The following is a 25,454-nucleotide window of genomic DNA, read 5'->3' on the forward strand; positions in this document are numbered from 1 at the left end:
TCCAAATCTTTGCAAGGGTCCAGGTGAGAGGCTTACATCTTTTCATTTGTCTGGTGTGCACCATAAGTTCCTGGACTTGGCTTTTTTTTTTTTTTTTTTTTGGTTTTTACAAGACAGGGTTTCTCTGTATTGTTTTGGAGGTTGTCGGTCCAGCCCAGCCTCAAACTCACAGAGATCCTCCTGCCTCTGCCTTCCGAGTGCTGGGATTAAAGGCGTGTGCCACCACCGCCCGGCTGGACTTGGTTTTTTAAAATATGGTTTTAATATTCCCATGTGCCCCTAATATCCCAGTTCACCCCCAAAATATTTATAGGGAGGCTCTATCCAGTCCCAGGAATAAATCATTTGTGCCAGGCAGGTGGTGCGGTCACTAGCTGCAGCCATCCTCCACATCCAGAAGGAAGCAGACACTGCTACTTGTAAAATGGGCACGGCAGTCTGAAAAACTCCTGTCTTGTTAGGGTTCCTATTGCTGTGATAAATCCTGCAACCAAAAAACGACTTGGGAAGGAAAGGGCAGGACTCAAGGAAGGCATGTCTCAATTAGGGTTCTATTGCTGTGAAGAGACACCATGACCAAGGCAACTCTCGTAAAGAAAAACATTTAACTGGGGCTGGCTTAGAGTTCAGAGATTCAGTCCATCATCATGGCATGGCGGCGTGCAGGCAGACTTGGTGCTGGAGAAGGGGCTGAGAGCTCTACACCTGGATCCACCGGCAGCAGGAAGAGAGAGACTCTCGGCTTGGAATGGATCTCTAAAGACCTCAAAGCCCACCGCCAGTGACGCAGGTCCTCCAACAAGGCCACACCTCCTAACCCTTTCAGTAGTGCCACACCCTAGTGACCAAGTATTCAAATCAATTAGCGTATGGGGGCCGTTCTTATTCAAACCACCTCAAGGCAGGAATCTGGAGTCAGGGCCTGAAGCAGAGGCTGTGGAGAAGAAACAGTTACTTACTGACTTGCTCCCCACGGCTTGGCCCGTTTGCTTACCAGGGGTGCCCTACCACACTGAGCCAGGCCCTCCCACATCAATCTTAAGAAAAATGCCCATAGACTTGCCTACAGGCTGGCCCTATGAAGGCATTCTCTTAGTTAAGATTCCCTCGTTCCAGTTAGTATCAAGTTGACAGAGATCCCATCACGATTGTATGGAATAGCTTAGGGCAGACCCAGCCTGATTTTACACAGCTCTCACTACATCACAAATAAAGGAGATACAGGAAACGCTGCTAAGAAGAATGCTAGAGAGACACCAAGGACCAGAGGCAGGTGGGCGGCAGAGGCAGGGCAGACCTCCCAGGGTATAATAGCCTATGCCTACCCCCTGACTCTCATCCCTGGACTCAAGCAATCTCCCTTTTCCAGTCCCCAAGCTCATCCTCAGGAATGTGGGTCCGTGCTGCCCTGCCCCTTGTTGTCTGGAGTGAGGAGCTCCTGTGGGGTCTCACTCCTCTTTTCTTGGGTGTTTTCCTAAACCTCCTCCCCTGGGCAATCCTCCCCAAACCTTCAGAGCTCAGGGGAACCCCAGGAAACCTGTTCTGTTTGTTGTTTGATCTCTCCCTCCTGGGGTGGCCAGGACACATGCAAATCATGCTCCTAGAGCAGAAATGACCTTCAGAATAATTTAGCCCAAGTCTCCATTTTATAGAAGGGCAAATTGAGTCCAGAGAGAGTGTTAGCCCAGCACAGGTGTTCTGCTACACCCGGGGTCTACACTAGACTCTGGCCCCCGGACTTCCAGGCATGGATCCTCTTCTTGCCCAGGGGTCAGCACAAACACTGGCTTGGGTGGTCTCCTGTGTTTGTGAGGGCATATATGGCCCCTTGGCACCCTACAGCAGGCAATGTTTGGGTGGCCAGGGACTATTCTGCCATCATTTCCTAAGTCTTTATCCAGGATCTGAGGTCTCTGGTATGTAAGACTCCAGCATCGGTGGGTGGTAACTCCTTCAAGCAGAAGGCTGAGAATGGTTTCCATGGAGACCACCCAGGCTCTGGTTTCCAAGGTAACACTTACATGAGGTTACAGCAGCCTCCTATTTATGTCAACTTAACATTTCCAACAGCTCTATTCTTTTGGCCAAACCTAGAGTGAATGCAAGGCTTCCTTTCTGGGACAGTAACAGAATTCAAGGGCCAGGGGGGAAATATAGTGAGGCTTGCAGTTAGCTGAAAGGGAGGGCCTCTCTGCCAGCAGGCTCCCTCCAGTCCAGGCACAGATGCGCAGACAGAGACAAGCGTGAAATTATAACACGGCATGGGAAGATAGGGAGTCCTACATCTCACGGTCAGCCCTGTTCTCCAGAGGTCAGTGGTGTCTTGAGGCTTAGAGCAACCATTCAGAAACAGCAGATGCAATAGCAGATGCCTATCTGTATGGTTAGCTTTTTAAAACTCACAAATGTGGGAAACACGTACCTACGCTCACACACCTGCCACCCTTTCATCCTAATTATGAATTTTAGAAAAATCAGCACAGATAAACCTACCTCATTGTTGGTAACAGGAACAAAATATTGCACCTTTTGTGAAGCCCCATCCCTAATAGAGGCTGCTTTCAACCTCTTGTCATTACAACAATAACAATTCTTCTTGTAGGTATATTTTCATATGCTTGTTGGTTATATCTATAGGATACAAGGAAATTGCACAGCTGTGAAATTTCTGGGTCAAACAAATGTATCACATTTTAGAATTTTACACTGACAAACCACTTCAGCGCTAGTGGTGATCAGGGAGGATTTGTACAAATGTGAGGAGACAGCTTGTTATTGAGGCTTGTTTGTTTGTTTGGCAAAAATAAATAAGTCCCAAAACCAATTCCCCCAACTCAGTCTATGAAAGCAGCCAAACTCTGACATGAAAACCCCAACAAGGACTCTATGAGAAGAGAAAAAATCATATGCCAGTGGTGCTAATCAATGCATATCTATAACTCCTAACGAAAGCACTGGAAATGAAATGCAATAGTGCAGAAGCATCCAGAATGCTCAATGGCTAAATCAGCGACTTACATGAGAGTCAACAAAGTCAATGGATTGATACAGAAAAAAAAAACAATGAAATAACTTATTGCTAATCTCTGATTTAAAAAAACAACACTTTGAAAACAGAACACTCTACTGACATCTGAAGACTATATTCAAGGTAAATTCCTTTTAAAGTCAAAAGCCATACTCTTGTGACTGTTACCATGGTACCCGAACTTCTTGTCAGTGCAGTAGGCCTAGAAGAAGTAAATCTTGGGGCTGAGGGTGTGGCTTAGCGTGAGAGTGATTGCTGATAGAGCACAAGAGTGTTATCTCCAACTCCATAATAAAATAAATCAGGCAAAAGGGAAATGAAAACTTGAATTATTTGAAAGAAATAAAATGTATCCATAATCAAGAGAATGACGTGTATTTCTTAGAATAAGAAACACAGCTGGGAGATGGTGGCACATGCCTTTAACCCTAACACTGGGGAGGCGAGGCAGAGGCAGCTGAATCTCTGACTTTGAGGCCAGCCTGGTCTACTGAGTGAGTTCCAGGACAGCCAGGACTACACAGAGAAATCTTGTCTCAAAAAACCAAAAACAGAAAAAAAAGGAAAGAAACACATAAGTTTGCTGGATCATTATTATAACTCAGATTATATTTTTATAAACTGTAACAATTATATATACATATATATGTACATATATATATGTATATATATATATATATAAGGAATCAAGCTAATTCACAATAGCTTTGCCAGAATTTCACTCAGGGAAGTGAACAGATGTTTTGGAAAATATAGAAAGTCAAAACTTTAAAAAAAAATGTAAATATCCTATTGATAATGCAATCATAATTTCAATTCTCCCTCAGTAGAGCTACAGATTTAATATAAGCCCATTAGGGGAACGGAGAGTTCATGAAACTGGATTTTTGCTTTTAAATGTATATGAAGAACAAAGGGTCACAAAAAGGCACTGTGGTGCTAGAGAAATCAATACAGGAAGCTCACCCAGCAGCCAGCCAGCCTTGTTTTTAGTATGGCTCATAGCTCAAATGATAGGCCCAGAGTAGAAAGCCCTGAAATGGATCTCACGCATATGGAAATGCATAAGACATTGCATTGATCCATGAAGACACACTCTGTAGCTCCATGGAGAAAGGAAGGAAACAAAACAAAGAAAAACCCAGAATACATGCTTATCATCCCTATGTACCATACCAAGAATAAATTCCAGGGAATGTATTTTTTAACCTTTTAAAGATTTATTTTTATTTACATGTAGGTTTCTGTATATGTGTACATGTAAGCCTTCAGAGGCCAGACACAAGCTTAAGACCCCCCTGGGGCTGCAGATCTAAGCAGATGTGAGCCACCCGATGTGGGATTGGGATCCGAATTCAGATCCTGTAGAAGAGCAGCATCTTAACAGCTGAGCTATCTCTCCAGCCCATCCAGAGGGTTAAAATACATAAAATGTGGTGTTGAGGGGATGGCACAGTCAGCAGATGGATTGCTAAATGATCATGAGGACCTGAGTTCAATCCCAGCATCCACATAAACAGCTGGGCATAGTGGTGCTTCCAGTGCTAGGAGGCAGAGACAGGAGGGTCTCTGGGGTTTATTGGCCAGCTAGTCTATCTGAATTGGCAAGCTTTGGGGTTAATGAGAGATCCTGTCTCAAAAAGCACATGGAGGACTGAGGATGCAGTTCATTTGGCAGCATGCTTATCCAGCCTGCACAAAGTCCTGGGTTCTATCTCCAGCACCTTGTAAACAAGGCATGGTGGCCCCTGTCTAATTCTAGTGCTCAACAGATGAAGGCAGGAGGATCCAAAGCCCAAGGTCATCTTCAGCTACATTGAAAATTGGAGACCAGCCCTACCTCATCATCACCACCACCATCATCATCATCATCACCATTACCATCACCACCGTCATCACCAATATCACCACAACAACATGGAAAATGATTGAGGAAGACACTTGACATAGATCACTGGCTTCCACATATACGTGCAAAGTACACAAACACATGCATGCGCATATACACAGAAAAAAACCCATATAATACAAAACTCAAAGGATCAAAAGAAGAATGTTTGCATAGGATTTCTGAAATAAGATGTAACAAGTTTAAGTAGAATATGGAAAACTCTGACTACAGTGAGGTGAATTGTTTCTGTTCATGGATGAGACCGAAAGGAAGGAGAGACAAACCACAAACTGGAGTACGAGATTAACCACCCATTGATGATCAAATATAAACACAAACTAATGAAAAAGTATAACAGCCCTTAAAATAGGACAAAGAACACAAATGGTAGCAATCTGAGATCCAATAGTTACACCAAACCTTCTCCAGTTTCCTGGTCATCAGAGAGATGAAATTCATAATGAAAACTCTTTTTTGCTCCCAAACCATTGGCAAAATGTCCCAAGGATTCTCAGTGTTGAGTGTTGGCAAGGGTGTCTCAGCGGGCAGCCGGCAGTGCACAAGGCCAACTCCTGTGCACAACAATCTGGGTTGCATTTGTGTGAGATGAGTATTTTCTCACCATGTGAGTCATTGACTCTACTTCTTATTACATGTAAAAGAGAAGACCTTGTCCACACACACCAGAGGCTGCATAAAAATTGTTCCTCAGAAAGCTAGCAAGGTGGCTCATTGCTTAAAACACCGCTCTTCTAAAGGACCCTATTTCAGTTCCTAGGGTTCATGTTGGGTAGCTCACAGCCACTTGGAGCTCCAGCTCGAAGGAATCTTATATCTTCTATATGTACAAACACACACACACACTCTCTCTCTCTCTCTAATAAAAATGAAATCTATAAAAAATGTTTATGAAGGCATTCTCATTGCAAAAACTCAGAATCCAAAAAGTCATCGTTAGATTGTTGTTTTATATTAATATAATGGATTGAATGTAACACATTGTATAGCCGTAAATATGAATTGAAGATTACAGGCATCAACGTGGTTGAATCTGAGATATGTAGTATTGAGGGGAAAAGTGAGACAAGGAATAAAACATAAGGTATTTTGTAGCCACTTGCATAATTTAAATTAAAGCAAAACTCTAGTAGGAGCTCTTACATAGATGAAGAAGCCCAAAAAAAGGATACAGGTTATCTAGACTGGTTAATTTCTATAAACTTAGGTAGTTAATATATGGGAAATTGATGTGTTCTCAATATTGACTTTGGATTAAGTTTGCTGTTAAGTTTGTTTGTTAGGGTTTCTATTGCTGTGATGAAACACCATGACCAAAAACAAGTTGGGGAGGAAAGGGCTTATTTGGCTTACACTTCCACATTGCTGTTCATCATCTAAGGCAGTCAGGACAGGAACTCAATAGGGCAGAAACCTGGAGACAGGAGCTGATTCAGAGCCCATGGAGGGGAGCTGCTTACTGGCTTGCTCCCGATGGCTTGCTCAACCTGCTTTCTTGCAGAACCCAGGACTACCAGCCCAGGGATAGCCTCACCTACAATGGGCTGGGTCCTCCCCCATCAATCACTAATTAAGAAAATGCCTTACAGGCCTTCTTACAGCCTGATCTTATGGAGGTATTTTCTTTATTAAGGTTTCCTACTCTTAGATAACTTTAGTTTGTGTCAAATTGACATAAAACTAGTCAACACATGTGCATTTGTATTAGTCTGAATCTTAATTATCATGGAGGACCGAGGTAGAGTTGATAGGGGAGTCTCCTAATATTGACTGCCATAATTCTCTGCCTGTCTGGCTTTGGGCCTGGATAACTTCCCAGTCTCTAGAGGTGGCCCACTTCCACTCCCTTTGAAACTGAGTGTGTTTTATAACTTGCCTTTATCAACAAAATTCTATCCAGTAATAGTCTGGAAACCCTGATCCCGGGCCTCAAGGACTGGTGGCTTCTGCTTCCTTTTCCTCACAGCTCAACTGATGAACTATCAGGGTACCAGAGAAGACCCCAGATGATCAGTGGCCTTGGAGATCGAGCCCATTGTGGATGTGCAGCCCCAGTCAAGCTTCCCCTGATAACACAAAGCATGAGCAAGCAGTTACTGCACAAGGACTTGGTTCTTCAGTCAGTCAGCTGACCTATCAAAGCCATGGACATCACCAGACTCACATCCTTCGGCTTGTTCTCAAAAGCCAAAATCCAAGAGACCAACACCAACGGGAAGAAAATTAAACGTATTCCAAAACTGGTCCAGAGAAAATGGAAAGTATGATCCCCAGAGCACCGTCTGGGAGAGCCGGGATACAGGAATTTCCATAGAGAGGAAAAGGGGGTGCACTGTGCAGAATTGCAATTGGTGAATGCCAGCTAAGGTTCAGCGGGGTCTGCCACTGTCTTCCTCGTTTATATGTATTTCCTCTTTCTTTCCTTTGGTCAGAACATGGCTATTAACATTGACCTCCAGAGGCTAGGTCCTGCATTTATTTATACAAACATAGTTGATCTTCTGCAAGTTAAGCCTCAAAGCACTTTATATGTTTTATTAATTGGTACATAAAAATGAGTAAGAATGAGGTCAGGGGATAGCTCAATAGTTAAGAGTGTGTATGACTCTTGCACGGGGCGTGAATTCAGTTCTGAGCACTCATGTTAGACAGGTCACAATCATCTGTAACTCCAGCTCTAGGGGATCTAATGCCTTCTGGCCTCTGCAGGCACTGCCACTCATTCATACACACACACACACACACACACACACACACACACACACACACACACACGCACACACATACAAAGAAAAAAAGAAAAAGAAAAAACAGCTGGACGGTGGTGGCACACGCCTTTGGTTCCCCCCCAAAAAAACAAAAACCCAAAAAACAAAAACAAAGGAGCCTTATACATTCTGATGTTATGTGGTAACTAAACACTCTGAATTCTGGACAGATATAGAAAAAATATTTAACCATTAGTATCATTCCTTATTTATAGACAGGGTCTCTCTACATAGCCCTCGCTGTCCTGTAACTCACCATGTAGATCAGACTGGTCTTGAACTCACAGAGATCCACCTGCCTCCACCTCCCAAGAGCTGAGATTTAAGGTCTGAGCCACCATATTCTGCTCAATCATTATCATGTTAATCATGTAGGGATGGGGTTCGTCTTTAACATTTAGAATGATGAGAAAGGGAGGGGGACATCCCTGTTCAAAGGACAACTTGCAGAGTGGTCATGTGACAGTCTTAAGTCTGGTGGGCTTCTAGATACGTATCACTTAGAAAGTTTCATTTTATTGATAATGGCACACTAATGATGTCAAGTATTTTGTATGTAACAAATGCAAACCACAAGCCCAAATGAAAACTCTAACCCTGACTTGATGTGTAAAGATGTTCTCACTAGTTTTAATCTGTGTTCTTCACAGCTGCAATTAAACATCGCAACCTATTAAAAAAAAAGCTTTGAAGTGGGGTAATGGTGGCTGTGGTGCATGTCTTTAGTCCCAGTGCTTGGGAGGCAGAGGCAGGAGGATTTCTGTGATTTGGAGACCAGCCTGGTCAACAGAGTGAGTTCCAGACAGCCAGGACACCCTGTCTTGAAAAAAACAAAAACCAAACCAAACTAAAAAGCTCTGAATGTTAAAGAAATTAGACCTTTTACATTCCAGTTTGATAACTACCTCCCCGAGATTGTTGTTTATAAGCTGTGGTAAGACTTTGCCATACATAAATTTAAACTCTTCATTAATTCTTACTTAGCCGGTATGATGCTCATATTACTTTTTCATTGCTTTCTTTCAAACACTGGTTTTATTTTATGTATAATATTTGATTCATTCAGAATCAATTTTGTTCAGAGAGGCAGGATCCAGGTTTATTTGGTCAAAATGGCTAATCAGTCGTTTCATTAAAAATAACCCACATGGCCGGGCATTGGTAGCACATGCCTTTAATCCTAGCACTCAGGAGGCAGAGGTAGGTGGATCTCTGTGAGTTCAAGGCCAGCCTGGTCTACAGAGAGAGTGCCAGTATAGGCTCCAAAGCTACACAGAGAAACCCTGTCTGGAAAAAACACCTAACAAACAAAAAAACAAAACGACCCAAAAACTCACATGTCCCCACTAACTTGAAATGCCACGGGAACCCATGTATTATATTTCTCTGTAATTTAGGGCAATTCTGGGTCCCCCACTGTGTCCCACTGACCTTACTTTGCCACTCCAAACTCTGTAATTATTGTCATTTGTCCTGCTATGGATTTGAAGGGTAGATCTTTGACCTTTGTGGGATTTATCTGGCTTTCCCTTATGTTTACTTTCTCCCAAGAATGAAACAGGTCAAGCAAGAACAAATCTGGCAGGCACTTTGGTAGATTGCATTTAGAATGTAAGCAAAAGAAATCGTGCAAGAGTCCCTGTGTCTAGATAAGGTGTGTCTACATGAATTTGAGTCTCTTGTGTCCCTTGAAAGGTGTTGACCCTGTGAACAGCCCGCCCACCCTCAATCCCAGGGCACCATTCAATTCTACTGCCTGTGTCCATTTAACTAAGGCCCCAGCCAGCTCTCTCTGCCTCTTTCCCTGGAGAACATGACCCTGTGACTATTTCTGATCCACTAGGAACAATTACTAATTTCCTAGACATTGTGGCAAATATGACACTGTCCTTGAGCCTAAGGACATGCAATAATGACATCATCTGTCACAAACCATGCAGCAGGGTGCACTTAAAAGCAGCTTGACCTTGAGCTGTTTCCTGAAGCTCTCTGGGTACTTCAGCTACAAATGTCAGCATTACTTGGCTCAGACCATAGTCCAGAGGATCTAAGATAATGGAGGGGACACTCCACACTCTCTTGCTCGCCCAGGAAATGCCAAGGTCTGCTGGCTTCTTCCTGTCCACTACCCCTGCTGCTTTGTCCTCAGAGCATCCCCAACCCATAAGATACCCCTATTTAGCCATGAAACGAGGAGCAAAGTCAGAAGTATAAGATTTTTTTCTTTTTAATTTTCTACAGACACTTCTGAAAAGAGATCTAATAGAGAAAATATACAAAGCATTTGAGAGCTTCACCGCCATGGAGAACCCAAGTCTGACCTGAGGCACCAGAGCCTCTCCCAGGCTCGGGGCTGAGGACAGCCAGCACGGACATCAGTAAAAACATGCAAAAGAAGAAGGAGAAACATCACGCGCCCCTGGTCGGTGGGGATAGATCCAGAACGGAGGAGGAAGCAGGGACGAAGGTACCAGGTGGTTCTCCCTCCCGCTTCCATCGTTATAGTAGCCCTGGCATGGAGGAAGGCATGGGCTCCGTCCACCGCCCAGGGCGGGCCTGCAGCTCACAGCCAATCACTTCTGTACCCACTTGTTCCTGTGTTCCTAGGCGCCAGGCCAGCGTGGCCCAACTCCCCATTTCTTTGGTTCCACTCAGAGAACTGTGCTTGGCAGACTCATCCCACCCTCAAACTCCAGGCTCCTGCTGGTGGGCTGAAGGCACTGACAGGAGTCCTGGGGAGACCCCAGGGAAGCCACCTTCTCTTGTGCTCTGATGGGTCCAACCCAGGACACATATCCCCATCCACAGTCCACACTTAGGCCTAAGGACCAGGAGGATGGAAAAAGTGTACTGTGCAAGAAAAAAAAAGTTTTATGGGATTTCCCCAAAAGTGGGGGGCTATTTCTGAATCCCGTGTCAAGCCTTGTAACCATGCTCTTGCCCTTGCCCAGACTTCCACGTGTCCAGCCCCACCCCTTAGTCCTTCCCCTTGGCCCAGCCACTGGGGAGCTGACTTCAAACAATGGGCTACAGAAACCAGCCTGGGCAACTGTCCCCGCTCTCCTCACACTCGAAAGACCAGCAGATTCAGAGGTCCCCTTGAGAGATCACAGCCCTGGTACAGGGAGGAGGGTGGGGCTGGAAAGGATGGTGGGACATGTCACATCTATGGAAAAGTGCCCGAGGAACAAGCTAAGCGAAGGGGGGAGGAGGGCCAGAGAGTGGCCAGAGGGAGAAAGAGGAGGGCAGGGGTGGGCCTGGAGGAGAGGCCTCACACCACCCCACAGATGACCGTCTCCACCACGAAGGTGTTCTCAAAGTGGCGGATGGCGTTGCAGTTCTTGGTCCCACGCTTGTTGATCCCTGGGGAGAAAAAGAAAAGTCCCAGTTAGGCCCGTGTCCAGGCCCGGCATGGTGGCAGCCTCTGAGCCTGAGAGGAACCCGGGACCTGGCAAGGCAGGCAGTGGGAAGCCCAGAAAGTGGTGTCGCCAAATATCACTGTGAGGTAGAGGGTGCACCTAACTCAGTTCAATCTGCCTGTCGTGACTCTGCTACGTTAGCCTCTGTGCCTCAGTTTCCTTTAAAGTGCATGGTTAGATGGTGACAATGGTGAGGGGAAGTAAGGCACTGCCCAGCATGTTCTAAGTGCTCGACTGACATTCGCTGCAGTGAGGTTATAGCTGCTGCTGGGACGGCTGGGCCAGATCCTGCCAGAGGATGGTTGGGGTTTGGAGCCTGGGACACATCTGTCACTCACGCCTCCGGGTAGCCCGGCGCCGCAGCCGGTAGGTGTCCTTCCCGTTGCACAGGTGGTAGATGAAGGAACCCAGAGCCTCCTTGTCACTGACAAGCTCTGTCACCACCATCTCCTCCTGGATGATGTATGTCTGTGGCAGGTAGGTCCCTCTCTGCAAAGAAGCGGTAGGGGCGGTGTCAGAGCACAGGGTCAGTATCCAGGTCCCTCCCACTTTCTCCTGGGCTCCTCTGCTCTACATCTAAAGTGACTGTCCCAAAGCACTACTTTCTCACTCCCAGAAGCCCTTTGTTACCCCAGGCTGGTACCTGTCCTAAACTGTGGAGAGTTCTGTTCCCGGAGACAGGGCCTGCCTCCACTCCCCTTACTACTAAAGCGTGAGTCTGAATGCCGAGGAAGCTGCACTTGGCATTCCGTGAGTTGGGGAGAGGAAAAGGAGAAATGACTCTGAGGATGTGGCTAGAGAATGGTGGGGGGGTGGCTCTTTGGGAGTGCGGGGGCAATGTCCGGGACTCCCCCTTTGGGCTTGGCCTCCTCAGGGAGGGGACAGGTATGAACAAGATGCTGCCCACCTTCACATTCATGAGGAGCTCCCAGAAGTTCCGAGGGGGTAGCACAATGGTGGTGTTGAGTTCGATGACGTAGCACTTGTCCAGGGAGATGTCGTGGTAGGCAGTGAGACCCTGAGAGGGAGGAGGTCTCTGTCAGTCTCTGTAAGGCACAGGCCTGGACCAGGCCAGCCCGCTGAAGGTGTTCAGCTAACAGAGGCCTGAATCCTACTGTGAATCAATGGGGCCTAGGATCTCAAAAGTGGTGCCCCCCCCCCCGCCCCAGTTCCTGGACATTAACCTAGGAACACCCCTTTCCTCCTGCTCTTCTCCAGGCTGGCGGACAGGCCACTTAACAGATGAGAGCACACTGGTTTGTTCAATGCCACCACTGCTACAAATGATCTTTCTGGGGTTTTCAGAGCTAGGTGCGGGTAGCGGCACATGATGATAACATGTTAAAATGATGAGGTGTAGCCGTCCTGGGGAAGAAAGGACCCTTATGGGACACAGGGTAATGTCTGGCCACCTCTGATCCCCAGCAAGATCCCTTGCCTCAGGGAGGAATGCTACACCCCAGGCTCCAGAGGCCACTGCTGCAGAACACAGATACTTGGAAGGCCTAGGGAAGAAGGCTGGGCCTATGTCTCCCTGACCTCAAAAGCAGCCAGAGGCGAGAGTGGTGACCTCAAGGAGGAAGGAACTAACTGGAAAAAAAGCAAGAGGGAACCTTCCAGAGTGCTGGCACAGAGCCAGACTTTGATCTGGGTGATTTTCTTTACACAAACAGACACCCACTCAGCTGTCCACTCTGATGGTGGATGTGCAAGCAGACCCAGGGACCTTGGCCTCACAGGGACAGGCAAGCCCTGTAACTGTCAGACAGCCCAGGACAAAGCAGTTTATGCCCATCCCAATCTACCATTGGCAATAACCAACAGTACTACCTGCATAAAAAAGGCAGTATCGAAAGGCCAGTTGAGGTGACCAAAGACACCTGCTGTACAGTTTATACACAACCCAAGGATTCTCTGGTGCTCTTACTCCTTGCTCTGGGTGCACAGAACACTCTCTACTGCCCTACCCCAGATCCCAGCCACCTACTAGCCACCCATAAATCAGCCTCACCCGCTGGAAGTCATGGATGATATCTGCAGGGTCCCCACCACCAAACTGGGGCACGGGGACATTGATACGTTCATAGTTCTCCTCAAGGTAGATCTTCACATCTTCCTCCAGCTCCATCCGAGTCCGGATCTGGGAGGACAGGGAGTCTTCGTAGAGCACGCCACAGTGGAAGAGGTTATCTCGGGCCAGCTGCACACGGTAAGGGGAGAGACAGACGGTCACACAGGGTGGTAACATGGCCACAGTGCCTACTTCAGACCTGGGAAGCAGGAAGGGCAGGACCCAAGTCTTTCTCAGAGACAGGGAAAAAGAAGAATGGGGAGGTAGGTCAGAGCCCACATCTGCTAGTGAGGAGATAAGCTGGGTCTTGGAGAAGTCACTTCAGCGTCACAAATGCAGGGCCGGATAAACAGGTTCCTAGGTGGAAGACAACTCTGAGCCTCAGTTTCCGTGTCTGTAAAGCATATGGTCCCAAAGGTCTACCTGGTTTCAGAGTCTTAGAGTCTGTGAAATGGCCAAGCAAATAAAAAGAGGAACCCACCAGCCCCATGGATGAACAGAACAGCAAATCCCATAGAGAGCTTGAGTAGGCAGGAGGGACAAGCCAAGGGATGAACAGGCTGGGCCTGTGGGACACCACCAGGCTTGCCCACCTGCAGACCCCTGGCTACAAGATAAGGTGGGAAGCGACAAGCTCTAAGCCAATGTCCACCATCCCTGCACTCTTCCCGTGGGTAAATCTCACCCCACTCCCGGCCCGACCCCGTCAGGCAGATGGCTTCATCGCCCATCATCCAAGGGAAGTAGGGTGGTGCCACCAGTGACAACCGAGTGGTGGGCCACCACTGTCTTCTCCAGAACTCCGTGACATGTAACGGTCAGAATTCCTCCCCGTTCTGAGTCTGAGGAGAAACTGCTGGGATGATGAAACACCCTGGCCACGTGGGAGCCCTGAGGGCTTGGGGAAGCCCAAGGGAGATCAGACGCCGGGGCAGATCCGGTATGGCTGTCAGGCCACCATCCACACTGCCTGGGAAGGGGAGTGGGCGAGCAACACCACAAAAACACAAGTGGGGTCTGGGAAGAGAGGAGACAGGGCAGGAGCACCGCAGGGAAAGGCCGGGAGAGAGAGTCCTGCACCAGAGGGAAGAGATGCCTGGCAAAGGCTAGCCGAGAAGGTGTAGTCAGTCAGTCAGCTTGCTGTCAGGGAAAGTTCCAGAGGTGAGAGAAATGTGGGAGTTAGGGTCTCCAGGGGACAGTCCCACAGAGCACAAACTCTCGGGTAATGTCTAGTGTATAAAAACTAGGTGACAACAACCTTAAACGCTTAAGGGATATGGGGGTCAGCTGGGTTCACAGTGACTGGAAACCCTAGCCTGTAAGTCGCCCTGAGCATAACCATTGATATATCCATGCTTTATCTCTCAAGCTACTTATAATTTATCTGATTTCAGTACTCAGGTATGATGATCCTTCCCCCGGTCTGGGTAATCCAGCTTTGGGCTTAGCTCTCCAGTGGGTATGTACCGGGGAAGACAAGAGTGCTTCTCTGTAGACCTAACATTTCTTTTTTTTTTTTTTTTTTTTTTTTTTTTTTTTGGTTTTTACCAGACAGGGTTTCTCTGTATTGTTTTGGAGGCTATCGATCCAGCCCAGCCTCGAACTCACAGAGATCCGCCTGCCTCTGCCTCCCGAGTGCTGGGATTAAAGGCGTGCGCCACCACCGCCCGGCGACCTAACATTTCTTGAAGCAAGTAAAGCATGCATAAGCTGCCAGAGGTTCAAACCCAAAAGCCCATACAAGGAACAGTTCGGCCATCCATGGAGTATGGCCCCTAGATCTCCCAGCTTCTCTCCTAGAAACAACACTTCAGAGTGACACTGGCCACTGGTGGGGACAGGAGTGAGGGTGTCTGAATGTGCCCACCTGGATCCTTGCTTGACTCTCCAGAATAGGAGGTGAGCCCAGGCAAGGGGATCCTGGGAAGGGATGATGACTGTCCTCTAGGCATGCCTGGGCCAGGGGCTTCCTACTGTCTCTCTTCATGTGGTCCCCATGCCCTGGCTCTCCGCTGTTGCCACACCCTCAACCGGCTTCCCCCAGCCTGCTCCTCACCTGAGCAAGGAAGAAGTATCTGTAGATGTAGACCGAGGCAAAGACGAGGCCCATAAGCAGCACAACCATGCCCATAGACAGGTAGCACACGCCGCCCACAGAGCCCCCTTTCCTGGAGCGGTGGCGAGGGGGGCGTTCATCCTGTGAACAGAAGCGCTAAGGTCAGTGAGGTGCCCAGAGAGTCCCACTCTTCTGAATCCCTCATCTCCTAAGTGAGATCACCCCTCTAGCTGGGCTAGGAGCCCTGGGGCGGGGTGGGGACAGAAGGACAACACAGACTGTCTGAAAGGCAAGGAGCCTTGACAAGGTCTGCGGATCCCCTCCCAGAAAGAAAGAAATCGAGACTTGCCTGGAAGCCTGGATTAAACACACACACTTTGAATTGCCTGAATCTCGATCCTGTTACTAGACAGCCTTAACCACCCTCTAGTCCAGTGGTTCTCAACCTGGGGGTCACAACCCCTCTGGCAAGCCTCTTTCTCCCCAAAATATCTACATTATGATTCCTAACAGCAAAATTATAGTTATGAAGGGGCAATGAAAATAATTTTATGGTTGGGGGTCACCCCAACACGAGGAACTGTTATTAAAAGGTTTCGGCATTATTGGAAGGTTGAGAACCATTGTATTAGTCATTCAAACATAGACTAAGGCAAATCAGACGGCCTGAGTGATTGGATTACACCAAGTTAATGGGAATAAGGATGTATCTGGTAGGCTAGGTGCCGCTGTCCTGGGTAATGGGGAGCTAAGAAGGCAGAGCTAGAGAGTGACGAGACGCGGCCCATAAGTTAGAGGCACAGGATGGACTTGGATGAGGACAGTGGTTGATGGGGGCATGGATTAGGTAGTCTTCTCATTGCTGTGAACCCTGATAAGAAACAACCAGAGGAAGGTTTGTTTCAGTTCACGGTCCATCATGGTGTGAACTTGCACAATACATGCTCGCATCTGGGAAATCAAGTGGCAGACAGATGATGTTGGCACTCAGCTAGCTTCCTCCACGTTCCCCTTTTATTCAGCCTGAGACTTCAGCCCGTGGGATAATGCTACCCACATTCACGGTGGGTGGGTCTTCCCGCTCCACTAAACGTCTCTGGGAGAACCTCCACGAACACACGCAAAGGCATGCTTTATTAATGCCCTAAGTGTGTCGTAATCTAATCAGGCTGACAAGTGAAATTAGCCAATCACAGATGGGTGTGGAAGCTTCTGAAATCTACCAAGATAGTCACTGACTGAGGGAGGTCCAGAGGATGTGGGCACAGGTGCTTATCTCTAACCAAGTAGCCCTGGGCCCGAAGTCCCCTGTACTAAACTGTCCCTCTTTGTCAGGCAGGCTGTCATACGTGGAGTCTACAAAATGGAACCTGAAGTACCTGGAAGCTCTCACTAGGAAAGGAACACAATGTCTGGGAGGCCAAAAGTCCCACGAAAGAAGCTCCTTCAGGATCCAGGCTTGGGCTCAGCTTTCAGGGCTCTCAGACCCACCTCTGGCCACACATATCTGTGCCGGTGGATGGTCTGTGAGTACACACTCAACAGGACCTGCTTTGCTTGGGACTGGCTTGTGGGCTATCTCTTGACTATCTCTCTGCATGACCTTCCTCCCACACAATAGCCCAGGCTGGCCCTCATCTATTCTTGGTGATGCAACAGGCATCACCAGTGTTTCTGCTTCTAGTGCCCACCACTTACCGGGTTTTTTTTTTTTTTACATTGTTCAGACATGGTCAAGAGATGTCAAAGATCAATATCCACAGAACTCCCTTGCCAGTCTTGGAAGATGAAGCTGACTGGGGAATGGAGTTTCTCCATTGGCCTTAAATAAACAGTTCTGATTGGCCCCTCCTCCACTGACCCCTCCAGACATTGTGGGATTGTGTTATTTCGCTATCTTCTTTTCTAGAAGTTGGGTTGGGTGGGTGAGGACATGGCTCTGTCTAGTTACTTAGGACAAGCCTTTATCTCAACACAGCAAAAGGGTCCTGGGATGGTGAACGTGTGCCCACCAGAGGGTCTGAGTCCGCACTGTTTGGCACTCTCCAACCCAGGAAAAGGGCAGAAAATGTCTTGGGGTCCCACATCGACAATGGGACCCTCCCACAAGATCAAACCTTGGCCACCCTGCATCCTTAAGAAAACTGGTTTGGGACAGCTGCTGACCAGAGGGGCAAGAGGCCGCAATGGCTTTGCAATCACACTCTGCAATAGGTCCTATGGGGTGACATCAACATCCAAGCTCCCTCAGCATCTCCCATGAACAAGCCACCCAGGGCTCTTATAAACAAGATAGCCAAAGGTGCTACACTAGCCTGCTCCTGTGGTCATAAGAAAGTCGTCTAGTGGCCTAGCATGGTGGCACGTGCCTTAAATCCCAGAACTTGAGAGGTTGAGGCAGGCGGATCTCTCTGATCTGAGGCCAGCCTGGTTTACAAGTGAGTTCCAGGACAGTCAGAGCTGTTACACAGAGAAACCCTGTCTTGAAAAACATACAAACAAAAATGGTGGCTAGCTTAAAGGCAGGACGGATTGCCTTTTGGCACAATACACTCCAAGATCACACTGTATCTAGAGGGCTGGTGGAGCCACAGGGTGGGAGTAGGGATGGGCCAGGGATCACCGATAGGACATCCATCCTGAGGTTATCTGAGGTGACCAGCCTCCAGGGATTAAAAGAGACAATGAACCTGAAAGCTCTCCATAGAGGACAAAGTATGGGATAAAAATAGACCTGTGGCCGGGCCTTCCCCTTTTAGGGTCGCCACTGCGGCCAGCTGTTGAGGCTGCACAGTGGCTATTCTTTTGCTCTCGTGTTTCTGGAAAACCAGAAAAGCTAGCTTGGAAAGACTATCGAGGAAATAAAATAGGATTGGGGGAGGGGGCACAAGCAAACCTCAAGTGAGGGCCTGCTATGCCCATAAAAATCACAGATGCACTGAGGCTGTCCAGCCCCGGACACGGGGCCAACTTCTGCTAGCCTGGGAAGCTTGGCTAGTCCTGCACGGACTGGGGGGGGGGGGGGCACAGAGGCTTCTTGAAGGGAGGCAGGGAAAGGTCACTGAGGATACAGCAGGCAGAAGTTGAGGTTGCAATGTCCCCAGGTGAAGGAAGAGTGGTCATTCTCTGACCAGGACCCTTGACTGGAAAGACTGGGGATCCCTCACCTTACCCAGCTGGGGCGGTAATTCCACATTTAGTAGTCAGAACAACGAAGGAGATCAAAACATTCCACTCTAAAGATATTTCTTTGATGGATTCCCAGTTGGTTATTAGACAAAGTGCAGCCCTCTGCAGATGTGGGCAGATGCAGCTGGCTCTGAAAGCTGCTCCTTCTGTGAAAGGAATTGTCCTCCACCTATCTGCACCAGGGGAGTGCCCAGAGGTCCTTGTCCCTCAGATCCCATGCCTAAACCTTCGGGTAACAGAGCAGCAGGGACTGACCTCAGACACACAGCTTGCCCTGCGTGGCGTCCCCACAGGTAACCATTACCCGGGAAACCTTCTCTGCAATGCTCACCTTGCCCCATGACTTGGATGGCCACATTAACAACTGCCTCAAGTCTCTGTTTCTTCCTGTAGCTCATTATGCTACATGAGTTTCAGCTACCTGGTCTTTTCTTTAAGCCTTTGATTTTACATATGGCTCTTGTATTGATGCATATACGAAATTTGGTTTGTTTTTTTCTGTGAATCTGTTTTCTGTCAGTTCAGTTCATGGTCTAAAATTACCAAACACTTCAGAGGGGAAAAAGGAAAGCATAAATCTTTCCTATGCTAACAGTGGCTCTTGTCCACTTCTTCCGACACAAAGCTGGAGGTTCCATCATCTTGCTGCCCATCCAACACTTGGGTCTGTTGAGCCAAACCCTCAGAGACACAGGACAGAGAAGTATGGCTGGAAGTGAGGGTTGACAAGGAAATCTAAGGTGTCCATGAATGAGGACAAAAAGCCCCAGCACTGTGGTGGTGCACGCCTTTAATCCCAGCACTCAGGAGGCAGAGGCAGGCGGATCTCTGTGAGTTCGAGGCCAGCCTGGTCTACAAGAGCTAGTTCCAGGACAGCCTCCAAAGACACAGGAAAACCCTGTCTCGAAAAACCAAAAAAAAAAAAAAAAAAAAAAAAAGCCCCAGCACTGCTTTTGCCTGCTGGACACAGTCAAAGCCAAGATTTAAATAAATTTCAACCCTGGAAGCCTTGCTGTCTCCACTAGAAAGTCACTGCTGTCTGTGATTTCACACAAGCTGAGACCTTTGGGGTCTGAGGACCATGGGTAGCAGTGAAGGTGATTGGGGGCCAGTCAGCCTTCCTGAGGGGATAACTTCCACTCTAGCTGCTTTACCCTCTTGTCCTGCTCCCCCTTCCCCCATGGAATAGTTACCAACAGCCAGGCATTGGGGGCTTCTCTTTGGAAAGTGGGAAGATGACGAATGCCGTTTCCAAGGCAACAAGCCCTCTGAGCAAAATGTCTCTCTGCACACTCATGTAAGGGATGTAAGCCAGACGTCTAGGGACCTGAGAGGGGCCTGGGCCTCAGCCTTCAGACTTTCTTGGGCCTCTCAACAGTACTTGTGAGATAATTGGCAAGGCCAGGGGCAGAATGGATAGGGAACCACCAACTGAAACACAATTAGACCAAGATAGAGTTCAAAGAATGTTAGCTCTCTCTCTACTGTCCCTCAGTAACAAGTGCCAAAATCTAAGTGGACTATGCTACAATTGTGGGCTACTTGGCGGGAGGCAGGGAAGGGCAGAGACACAGACTTTGCAAGCACAGATGAAAGTCTGAGGACTTTGAAGTGGTCCCCATCCCAATTCTCCCCCTGGCATGTTTTCTTTCCTAGGCTGCAGTTCACAGAGGCAAGGGGATGCCATAGGGTGTGTGTGAGACAGACCTACAGACAGACTACGGCCTTGTGGGGGGGGTGGGAGGCAGGCAAATGCCTATTGTCCCCGAGCAATAGTGCATGCATGTTCAAGAAGCAAGGATATCACCTGAGCATCTGTCACACATAGCCAAGGCTCAGAGGTTTCCCATTAGTGATCTTCCACCCCTGTCCACTCCAGCCTGAGGCTTCCGGGGGCGGTTGCAGCTATGAGGATCACTGTGCTTGGCCAGAACTAGAATTCTCTCTTTCCCTCCATCCCGACAGCCCAGGCTTCTCCGGAAAACAAAGGCTCAGAAAGGATCTGAAGCAGAAAGAGACAAGGCTGGAAGAGCCCTCCCTCACAAAGAAAGAACTGCAGACTCCCGGGACAGAGGGGAAAGCCCAGCTGTGTCGAGCTTTTAATCATAAACATTTTTTTTCCTTAGGAACAGAAACTCCCCCTCACAAGCAGTCTGCTGACAGCCGTGAACAGCAGAGCCAGGGGAAAACAGAAAGGAGAGGGAACCAGCAGGGGGAAAAGGGGGTTCAGAAAAACCCAGCAGGGCAACTCTTCTGGAAGTTCCCACTGCGCTAACATGGGGAAGGACACCGGGCTGGGCTGCCTCCCTGAAGGTCATTAAGGCCCAGCTCTCCCAGCCAGGGAGACCAGGTCTCCATCTCCTTAGTCCTCCTCCTGCCAAGAGCCTAAGGACAGGGACCCAGGGACACGGACACATGAACACGAACATACACACACACACACACACACACACGCACACGCACACGCACACGCACACGCACACGCGCACACACAGTGAAATCTGACCCACAAGGTATGTGGGCTGTGGAAAGGGGGTTACAAGGGCCATTAATCAAAGACAAATGCCAGTGAGAAAACTACAGAGCTGAGAAGATGGCTGAATTGGATGTGTTTTCTTCTTTGCAGCTCCCAGCCCCGGGGCCTGTCCATGTGCACACATGTGTGCCCCGTCAGTTGGAGGGAGAGGGATGAGAATGGGCCTCCACAGGGGGCGGGGATGACCACCTGGTTGCATGCTGTTGTTGGAGCAGTGGGTCTCGAACGCATGTTCCATTGACTAGCTTCCCACCCGGGTCTGTACCACCGCTGCAGGTTCCTCATTATTGAAGTCCAGCTGACAAGTAGAGATGCTGGGCAGCTGTAGGCCCAGCGGGTTCCCCAACCCCACCCCTTCCCCAGCCAGCCTAGGAACTTCCTTCTAGTCTCAGGTCTGGGGACAAATCTTGTTGGGGCAGGCCCTGAGGGGCGGTTGCCCTGCTGCCGCCTTCCCTCACCACCCCCTACCTCCACACACAACAGACCTGGACACCGGTTGAAAGCAGCCCGAAGGCCATGGCTCCCTCATCTGTCTGAGTGGTCTTTCTGGGGATCACAGGTTTTAAGTCAGTTAGAGCAGAAAGGTGGGACTCCAGGGTCATTGACAGTTAAAAGAGTCCTTCTTCTAAGCTGTCCCATGTCTTTTTTTTTTTTTTTTTTTTTTTTTTTTTGGTTTTTCGAGACAGGGTTTCTCTGTATTGTTTTGGAGGCTGTCAGTCCAGCCCAGCCTCGAACTCACAGAGATCCGCCTGCCTCTGCCTCCCGAGTGCTGGGATTAAAGGCGTGCTCCACCACCGCCCGGCGCTGTCCCATGTCTTATCATCAGTATGGGACAAAATCCAAAAGCCCTGCCTTGATAAAACAGCTCTCGGGCCTCTTCGTCCGCCAGCCTATCCCTCTAGCCTCATGGGCACATCTCAGAGCCCGACAATGGCTCATGCTCTGTCTTGAACTACGGTTGTGCAGCAGCCTCCGCCTGTTCTTAACTGCCATGTCAGTAACTGGGCAAGGGGAGAGATATCTGCTGGCATTGTAGAGCAAGAAGAAGCCTGCAGGAGTGAGCTGTCTTTCAAGGTCCTAGGCACAGCAGAGATAGACAAAGCCAACACTCAACATCAACGGCCCCATCACACCAGCCCAGAGCTTGGGCAAGTCCCATAGTGTGAGTTAACCAATAAATAGTTCTGTCTGAAAGTGCAGGTATTTTAATCCTTCCTCCCGACTGCCCTAAGCTCCCAGCAGCCCAACAGTGTCAGAGGAGGCTGCTCGGCAGGCTCTAGGCCATTACTAACAGCACACAGGGCAGGGCAAGGTTGATGTTTCCATTTCCCGCTGGGCAAGGGCAGGGTGGGCTGCTGAGCTTTGGGAGTCTAATAAAAGCAGGAAGCTGGACACTGGTTGTCTCTCACATTGTGCTGAGGGGAGAGAGCAAAACAAACATGCTGTCTATTCAGATGGCTATTGAGAGAGGCTGCAGATGTGAAATAGTACTGAAAAGCTGTTAAAAAAATTGTATGATGAGCTATTTCAGGGATGTTGGCAAGCTCCCCACACACACAATGAAGGAAAGATCATTTCATATGAAGAGGGCAGTAAAGGGTGGGCACTTGGCCCACAGAGACAACACTGGTAGTCTTTAGAGGGCTGTTGTCAGGGAGGTTTTGCTTGAATAAGACCTCTTTTGTTTCTGGGACACCTTTCTTCCCCTTGCTTAGCTTCTGACCCCTTACACTACATAAAAATCAACTACCTGGTCCTTTGGGGCTCATATTTTCTGTATGGCTTCTTCATTATTAGGGTGTGTTTTGTGTTAACCAGTATACTGTCATCTTATTACACAGACTTACATAACCAAGTCTTCTGAGGTTAATGAGAAAACTTGTAATTTCCTCACACCGGGTTCAGCCATCCTATTTAACACCATCAGCAGGCTGCCCTAGCATGCGCCCTGTGCAGAATCCGCTGGGACTTCCTTCTCAAGGGTTATAATCACATTTTCTAGTTGTTCAACTTACTCCTCCCTCCTCCTTAGGTCTGTGGCTTTAGGCAGTTGGGTTCCAGGTCTTGACTGGGTACCTGAGAACAGACTATCTGCCACTTATCAGTTCCTGGGGCCCCTTACCCAGGAGGAAAGGAGGAAGGCCCCTCCCTGAGGTAATAAAGGAGGCTCAAGAGCATAGGGGCCGACTCTTACATTGCAAGTTCAAGTATCTAGAGCCTCCATCCAGTCTTCAGGCGAAGAAGCTGCTCATGTGGGGGTGCCCAGAGACCCTTCCACCCCGCCCTGGGTGGCCTCTGAATTCTTGCTGCTGTATGAACTGTTGGATGCTGTAGAGGCTAAAACACAAGGGCTTGGGTACTGCCCACGTCCCTGGCATTCTTCGGAGTCATAGTCTGCTCAGACTGGCCCACTTCTGCATGACCCTCTCTTCTAGATCATTCTCCACTGGCCTGCTAGGGCGAGACTGAAACAGCTTCCAAACTTGGTTTGCGGAGGAGGAAGTGGAAGGGCTTTCTTAGTTCTGCCTGGTGTTGCCCAGGACCGCTTGGGGGCGTGTGACAGTGGACAAGAAAACACCCTTATTGAAGCAGAATGAAGCTCAGTTGGGTCAGCTTTTCGTTCCCTGTCCTCCTGTCAGTGATTGCCACGAGTCCTACCAACGACACACTCCACACAGCACAGTGGCGGAAATGACTTGGGTCCCCTCCACCGGGGGAAGGCGGGGCACACCGAGGCCACTCCGCACAAAACCATCTGAGTGACTAGGGATGCCGAGGGCACCGGGGCAGTGGGGAGCCCAGCAGCTGGAGGCCGGATAAGGAAGCCGGACCCGCAGTTGTGAAATGGGAGAAGGCCCATCACTTTAAGGTCTGCCAGTTAAACACCATCCTTCATCCACCACAGCCCATCATTTGGGGACCAAACCAATGTCACCTCCTCTTTTGTTACTAAGCAGAGTTTCCCCAGCCAATTCCCCAACTAATCAGGCCCCACCACCCTAACATGGGGAAACTACGTTCAACCCTCCTCCCATCCCCCACCCGGGGACTGGCTTCCCGGCCCCTCCCCCTTGATTAGAACCAGACGCATACCCTCCTCATCAACATTCCCCAAACTTTCATGGGCTTGCCACCTTCCTTTATCCTGGAACTGGGTACCTAGGGGGTCTCACATTTGGAAGAGACTCTGTGTGCGCCCCCACTTTCGGACAGCTTTGCTTTCGATGCCGTTTTGGGGGAGGACCCAAGACCCGTTCCTAGCTGGGGATAGCCCAGCCTTTTCAGACCTCCCTCCCCGACTCCGCTCGTGGCTCTGGGGTCCTTCTGGTTCTCGCTGCCACTGGGGAGTGCCTAGATCCCTCGACACCCCACCCCACCCCACCTCCAACCGAGACCCTGTGCCTCTCACCCTCGCCGGTGTCAGCAGAATCTCCGCGGCCGGGGCAGATGCCGAGGCCGGGCCAGACGCCGCTGCCTTATCGGCCTTATCGGCCTTGATGCCCGCCACCGCGGGCTGGAAACTGATCTTCACCATGGCTGCGCTGACCCGCGCCTGCTCCCTGTAGCCTCTGCCTGAGCAATCTCGATCAGAGCCGCTGTCTCTTACTGCGCTGCAGGCACCGGAAGTTTAGATAGCTCCGGAGTCCTAGCCTCTAACCCCGCCCCGAACACGCCTCTCTTTTCCCCGCCCCGCCCTTCGCGGAAGGACCTGGCGCCTGCGCCGAGCTGCACCGCTCAGCGCGGTAGCTGAAGAAGGTTGGGGTTCTTTCCACCTCTCGCTCGCAGTCATTCATTCAGTCGTCGCGCGGGAGCTTGGTCCCCTGCGTTCTCCCTGCCCATGACCTCACATGTCGTTCAACACGTCGTTGCCTGGCAACGTGCTTCTAACAAACTGCGTCTCCCTGCTCCTCGACATAGCCTCCTCTTTGGAGATACTGACACGCACCCTCATTCTCCACCATGCCTCTTTATCCTTCGTCCTGCAAAACCTTAAGGGGTTATCACAAGACCAGTGACACCTTGCAGGAGCTGAAACGTGACTGGAAAATAATGAGAATTACAGGGGCTAGATCAAAGGTTTGGGGTTCCATTCACGACTCTGCTCCTGCAAAGTATCACGGGTACTGGGGAGAAGCCAAGGCTTATGTTGCGAGGCCATCTCTTGACAAAAAAAAAAAAAAAAAAAAAAAAAGCCCTGGATCTTTTCTGACTGTCCCTCCTCCAGGCTGTGATAGCCCCCGGCATGCGGTACTTGGTGTCCGTTCTGCTGTGGTGCTGATAATGGAGGACTGGACATTCTGCCAGCTCATTATTAAGGACAGTCCAGTAGGGTCCGCTGACCTCGCCTACGTGTCAGGGCTTGGACAGTTGCCTTAATTCTTTGATGCCCAGGTGCTAGACCAGTATATCTTGGTTTAGATCTCATATGAACCGGGCAGTCCAGGAGACAGACAGCTCAAGGCGGTGGCACATGTAAA

At 49.2% G+C, this 25,454-nt stretch overlaps 1 protein-coding gene across 1 annotated transcript; it reads right to left on the reverse strand.

The window, feature by feature from the left end:
- Positions 1–9,916: 9,916 nt before the first annotated feature.
- Itm2c (integral membrane protein 2C) lies at positions 9,917–24,622 on the reverse strand. Its single transcript, XM_040753146.1, has 6 exons — positions 24,386–24,622; positions 15,252–15,392; positions 13,136–13,324; positions 12,032–12,142; positions 11,463–11,613; positions 9,917–11,068 (listed from the first exon to the last, which is right to left on the reverse strand). The coding sequence occupies exons 1-6, from the start codon at positions 24,509–24,511 to the stop codon at positions 10,977–10,979; spliced, it is 810 nt and encodes a 269-aa protein (XP_040609080.1). The 5' UTR covers positions 24,512–24,622; the 3' UTR covers positions 9,917–10,976.
- Positions 24,623–25,454: the final 832 nt, after the last annotated feature.

This window comes from Mesocricetus auratus, unplaced genomic scaffold, assembly GCF_017639785.1.
Source record: "Mesocricetus auratus isolate SY011 unplaced genomic scaffold, BCM_Maur_2.0 Super-Scaffold_100010, whole genome shotgun sequence".
NCBI classification, from domain to species: Eukaryota; Metazoa; Chordata; class Mammalia; order Rodentia; family Cricetidae; genus Mesocricetus; species Mesocricetus auratus.